General features: G+C 32.7%; 2 protein-coding genes across 2 annotated transcripts; both read left to right on the top strand.

Annotated features, from left to right (window-relative positions):
* The first annotated feature begins 1,875 nt into the window (after positions 1 to 1,875).
* LOC112458567 lies at positions 1,876 to 4,331 on the top strand. The gene is made up of 2 exons (XM_025022259.1): positions 1,876 to 4,019; positions 4,295 to 4,331. Exons 1-2 carry the CDS (start codon positions 1,876 to 1,878, stop codon positions 4,329 to 4,331), a joined length of 2,181 nt encoding a protein of 726 aa, XP_024878027.1.
* A 295-nt stretch (positions 4,332 to 4,626) lies between these two features.
* LOC112458569 (ATP-dependent DNA helicase PIF1-like) lies at positions 4,627 to 5,937 on the top strand (the record flags this gene model as incomplete). Its single annotated transcript, XM_025022260.1, has 2 exons — positions 4,627 to 5,593; positions 5,654 to 5,937. Coding segments are annotated over exons 1-2 (963 nt in total), but the record flags the coding sequence as incomplete, so codon positions are not given.
* Between the last annotated feature and the right edge of the window lie 250 nt (positions 5,938 to 6,187).

Below are 6,187 nucleotides of genomic sequence, written 5' to 3'. Positions count from 1 at the left end.
AGAGAGAGAGAGAGAGAGAGAGAGAGAGAGAGAGAGAGAGAGAGAATAGGAATGTGATTAAGAAAGGTAAGGTTATATTTTAAATTCTAAATTTTTTTAAATAATAAGAATGTGATTATTTTAAATTCAAAATATTATTATATTTTTTTCAATTTTTTTATTTCTTTATTGTATTTTCTGTTTGTTTCTTATTACATCAGAGAATAGTTCGTATAGAAAAGTATATATACAATATACAATTTTATGTTTTAAAAAGCATAAATATAATGTATTCTCTGCTTTAATTGTAATTGTATAATTATAATTGTAAATTACTTTTAATTGTGCAATTTTATATCAAATATTCTTTGCTTTAATAAGAAAACTGTTCAATATATCAATGATTTAATAATTAAAATCGAGAATGTGCTAAATATTTTATATAAATTTTCAATATATTTTTATCAATTTGTCTATTAAATATTTTATATGTTGTTTTACTATTTTGCAGTTTACATTTGCTTAAAGAAGCAAAGAGAGAAAGGGAGAGAGAGAGAGAAAGAGAGAGAGAAAGAACGTGTGTATATTATAAAGTATTTTTCACGTTTATTTCATGTTTGCAGTTATTCAGGTAATAGAATTGATTTTGCTTTAATTATAAAGTTTAATATTAAGTATTTTTTGTTTTCATAAATATAATATATTTTTTAATTTAATATAATCAAATCATAAAGTGTTATTTACTTAATTTAAAGTAGTGAAACGTAAAGAATACTACTTATCTTATCAATCTGAGCAGTTATTCGAGTAATAAGATCGTTTTTGTTTTAATTGAATATTTTAATACTAATTTTAAATTGTTTTTTGATTTATTTAAAGCAGTAAAACAGATGCAATATTGTTTATCTTATTAACCAGAATGTGTGTTTGTTTATTAAAACTTTAGAAAAAAGTTTATTTCGTAGTTGTTGAATATTATTAAAAAATTTGGAAAATTGGAAAAGTCAATTCCATAATTTTTTTAAATAAAGAAAATTTGATACTTAAATGATTGGAAAATTGGAAAAGTCAATTCCATAATTTTTTTAAATAAAGAAAATTTGATACTTAATGTCAATATAGGATTTCAGGGCTTATATGTAGCATACTGAGTGTATCAGAGTGGTATACTTAGAATAATAATTAATTAATTTGTGCTGATGCATTTGGTTTTTTTTTAGTAATTTTTTTGAGACATTTATAATGATGATATAATAAAATCTAAAATTACATATAATAAAATCTACAATTACAAAGAAAAAAGAAGAAATTTCTTATTTTTACTACTTTCTTCGTAATTAATTATAGGTATTGATTTTGTTAATAATTATAGGTATTTATTAAATTTATTATTGATTTTGTTAATAATTATAGGTATTTATTTTGTTGTCGTTTAATTACTTTGTAAATTTTTGGAAAATGCCTAAAGCAAAAAAAACACAACTTTTCCGATCAACGTCTAACGCTCGACGTTTGACACAAGCTAGAAACTTAGAAAGTGTTTCTCAAAGGGAGGCACGATTGTTAGAATCACGTTTACGTATGTCTAGATCTAGAGTTAGCGAATCAAATATTGAAAGGGAAGAACGTTTAGAACAAAATCGATTGCACATTTCTCAAGTCAGAGTTAATCAAACCAGTGCAGAAAGAGAAATGCACTTAGAAGGAAGAAAATTTCGATATACCGAGGCTAGAGTCGCTGAGACCAGTCCGGAGAGAGAAGAACGCTTAAAGCGTCGACGATGTCAAGTAAACCAGGCGAGAAATGCATTCAATTCATTCATTGGACCTAGATCTGCGTTTTATTATCAATCGAATAATGATTATTTAGGTCATTCAGATTTTTTTATGGGAAAAATGGAAAAAGTTTGTAATTATTGTTGCGCCAAAAAATGGTCTGCAGAGTCATTGGGAATTTGTTGCTCTAATGGACACGTCAAACTAAATGATATTGATGAACCATTAGGAATTCTGAAAGAATTACTTATTGGAACGGATCCAAGATCAAAACATTTTCAGAAGAACATTCGAAAATACAACGGATGTTTTGCAATGACATCTTTTGGAGGTAAAGAAGTTAGAGAAGGTAACTACATGCCAACGTATAAAGTGCATGGCCAAATATATCATTTGATTGGCAGTTTACTACCTTCATTAGACACAAGAGCTCAATTTCTACAAATTTATTTCACATCAGAAGACGAACAATTAAATTTGCGACATGATTCTGTACCATCTCTCAAAATAGAAATTTTGAAAACTTTACAACAGATTCTTCGTGACAATAATAGTTATGTACGTAGCTTTATAACAGCTATTGAACAAATAGCACTTAACAAAGATAACTATAAAATTGTAATTCATGCTGAAAAGCGACCGCTTGGTGAACACAGAGGTCGTTATAATGCTCCAACAACTAACGAAGTCGCAGTATTGATGGTTGACGAAGAATGTGGATTTAGGGATATAGTATTGCGATCACGCGATAATACATTTCAAAGAATATCTGAACTTCACCGTTCTTACGATCCATTGCAGTACCCTCTTATATTTATAAGAGGCGAAGATGGTTACAACATCAGTATCCCACAAATAGTACCAACTACTGGACAAGATAATTCTCGAAAAATGGTTTCCTGTATGCAGTTTTATGCGTATAAACTTATGGTAAGAGAAAATAGCTTTAACACGCTACACAGATATAGCCAATTATTCAATCAATATTGCGTTGATATGGGTGCAAAAATGATTACTGAACGATTAAATTTTATTCGGGCACATCAAAAAACATTACGAGCTGAAAATTATATACATTTGAGAGATGCTGTAAATGAAGACTCTAATGTGGCGGATATAGGACAACTGGTTATTTTACCATCCACATTTACAGGATCACCTAGATATCTCCATGAGCGGACACAGGATGCCCTTACATATGTTCGTAATTACGGAAGACCTGATTTATTTATCACATTCACGTGCAATCCAGAATGGCCTGAAGTTAAAACAGAATTATATCCCGGTCAACGTCCAAGTGAAAGACACGACATTGTTGCGAGAGTGTTTCACTTAAAAGTACAACAACTTATAAAAATCATAACGAAGAAGGACATTTTTGGTAAAGTTCGATGCTACATGTTTTCAATTGAATGGCAGAAGAGAGGTTTGCCTCATGCCCACATTTTAATTTGGTTAGTCGACAAAATAAGATCTGATGAAATAGATAGCATTATTTCAGCTGAAATCCCTAATAAGGATGAAGATCCATTACTTTACGACATAGTATGCAAGAATATGATCCACGGTCCATGTGGAGCCGTCAATTCCTCCTCACCTTGCATGTCAAACGGTACATGTTCAAAAAGATATCCCCGTGATTTTCTTCAGTATACACAAACTGGCGATGATGGATATCCTAAGTACAGAAGAAGATGTCCGGCTGACGGTGGAAACATTTATACTATATCGCATTGTAACTTCATTGTTGATAATAAATGGATAGTTCCATATTGTCCAATTCTCTCCAGATGTTTCGTTGCACACGTCAACGTTGAATATTGCCATTCTGTGCAAGCAATCAAATATATATGTAAGTATATTAATAAAGGTAGCGATGCGGCTACGTTTGCCGTTGAAAATAAAAAAGATGAGGTTCAAAACTATTTGAATGGCAGATATTTGAGTACCTCTGAAAGTATCTGGAGAATACTAGGATTTTCTATTCACGAGCGCTATTCTACAGTTGTCCATTTATCTGTCCATTTAGAAAATGGGCAAAGAGTGTATTTTACTGAAAGAAATCTACAACAAGTTATAGAAAATCCACCTCAGACCACTCTGACAGCCTTTTTTGCTCTGTGTGCAGTTGATAAATTTGCACAGACTTTGCTTTATCACCAAGTACCGGCTTATTATAAATGGTTTAATAAAAAATGGCAACGGAGAAAACGGGGCCAAGATGTAGATGGTTGTCCAGGTATAAAGCGGGACACAGTATTAGGGCGAGTGTATACTATACACCCTAATTATTCAGAATGCTTTTATCTCAGACTACTCCTACATCACGTCAGAGGACCGACGTCTTTTAATGATTTAAAGACGGTGAATGGTGAAATAATGCTCACTTATCGCGCGGCGTGCCAAGCCCGGAATTTGCTTGAGAATGACACGCACTGGCGAGATACACTATCAGATGCAGCTATTTCAGAAAGTGCACACAAAATGAGAGAGTTATTTAGCATTATGTTAATGTTTTGTGAAATGTCTAATCCTTTAGAATTATGGAATGCATACCGGACACACCTATGCGATGATATTTTACATAGGGTTCGACAGAAAAGTAAGAATAGTGAGGTTCAGTTCACAGAGGAAATTTTCAATGAGGGGTTGATTCTTCTTGAGGACATAGTGTTTACTCATGGAGAAAAGTGCTTGAAAGAGTTTGGTTTGCCAGAACCTCAGCGCAATGATTCAAACATAGATAAACTACTTTATTTACGAGAAACAGTATACAATATCAACGACTTACAAATATATCTGAAAGAAAACGAAGTGAAACTGAATACAGAACAAAAAATGGTATACGACGAGATAATAAATAGTGTCGAAGATAATAAGGGTAACATTTACTTTATAGATGCGCCAGGAGGTACTGGCAAAACGTTTGTCATTTCATTGATTTTGGCGAAAGTAAGAAGTCAAAAGAAGATCGCTGTTGCGGTTGCCTCATCAGGCATAGCTGCGACTCTTCTAAGTGGTGGAAGAACTGCCCACTCTACTTTTAAGTTGCCACTGAATGTGTCCTTGGACCAAAGTTCGGTATGTTCCGTGAGAAAAAATGGTGTTACTGGTAAACTTCTTCAACAGGCATCCTTGATAATATGGGACGAATGTACGATGTCGCACAAGTCCCATATAGATGCCGTCAATCGAACTCTTAAAGACTTGAGAACATCAGAAAAGGTAATGGGTGGGGTAACATTTGTTTTTACCGGTGATTTCAGGCAAACTCTGCCAGTGGTGCCTAAAGGAACACGTGCGGATATTATGAAAGTATGCATGAAAAAATCAGAAATTTGGCAGCATGTAAGAAAACTTCGACTGAATATTAATATGCGAGTTCATTTACGAGGAGACAAGAATTTAGAACAATTTGCAGAGTATTTGCTTAAAATTGGTGACGGCTCTATCTCTATAACGCAGAATGGCTACATTAACATTTCTGATATTGTAGGAACTTGCGTCCGAACTATTGATCAAATTATTGACAATGTTTATCCAGATATTCAGAATTTAACACAAAAGGAAACAAATTGGTTTTGCGAACGTGCAATCGTAACTGCAAAAAATACAGCTGCAGAGGAGATTAATGAAATAGTTTTACAAAAAGTCACCACAGAATGTAAAACATATAAGTCAATAGACACAATGGTAAATGGAGATGAAGTCATCCACTATCCGATTGAGTTTCTCAATTCTCTTAACCCTGCAGGATTGCCTCCACATAAACTGAAATTAAAAGTTGGTACTCCGATAATGCTGCTTCGGAATCTTAAACCACCACGGCTTTGCAACGGCACGAGACTGCAAATTAAACGTCTCATGCCTTACATTATAGAAGCAACCATTCTGACAGGACCTGCAGCCGGTGAAATAGCATTAATTCCAAGAATACCTATGGTCTCTACAGATTTGCCATTTGCGTTTAAAAGGCTGCAGTTTCCTGTTAGAATGTGTTTCGCCATGACGATTAATAAGTCACAAGGACAAACCTTCAAAGTAGTTGGCGTAGACCTCAGAAACGAAGTCTTTTCACACGGCCAATTATATGTAGGACTCTCACGAATTGGTTCAACAAAGGACCAAACAATACTGATTCCTGATGAGAGCAATAAAACTCGCAATGTAGTTTTCACAGAGGTTTTTAACGATTAAAAAAAAATTCAATAATCAACTAATAAACAAGTAGAATCAACGTCATTATAGAAGACAGATAAATAAATATATATAGAAAAATATAGATAATAAAAAACAAGCATTAAAGTAACATTGAAATGTGATTTCTGCCGGAGTACAGTTTATAATATACAAATAAAATACATGTTTAGTTCAACTATTTGCATTACAATAAGTGAAAAATCATTAAAAATAGTTAATACAAAAAATGGAA

The sequence above is a fragment of the Temnothorax curvispinosus genome, unplaced genomic scaffold (genome assembly GCF_003070985.1).
Source record: "Temnothorax curvispinosus isolate PA1 unplaced genomic scaffold, ASM307098v1 QBEX01009003.1, whole genome shotgun sequence".
NCBI lineage: Eukaryota > Metazoa > Arthropoda > Insecta > Hymenoptera > Formicidae > Temnothorax > Temnothorax curvispinosus.
Note: the sequence above shows the minus strand (reverse complement) of the source record. Positions and strands in the feature narration are given on the sequence as shown.

Bases quoted from the DNA above. Each gene is read 5' to 3' on its own strand.
- LOC112458567 (XM_025022259.1), top strand. From the start codon at position 1,876: ATGGAAAAAGTTTGTAATTATTGTTGCGCCAAAAAATGGTCTGCAGAG. The intron at 4,020-4,294 runs GCGAGTGTATAC...CTAATCCTTTAG, and splicing joins AAGCGGGACACAGTATTAGG to AATTATGGAATGCATACCGG.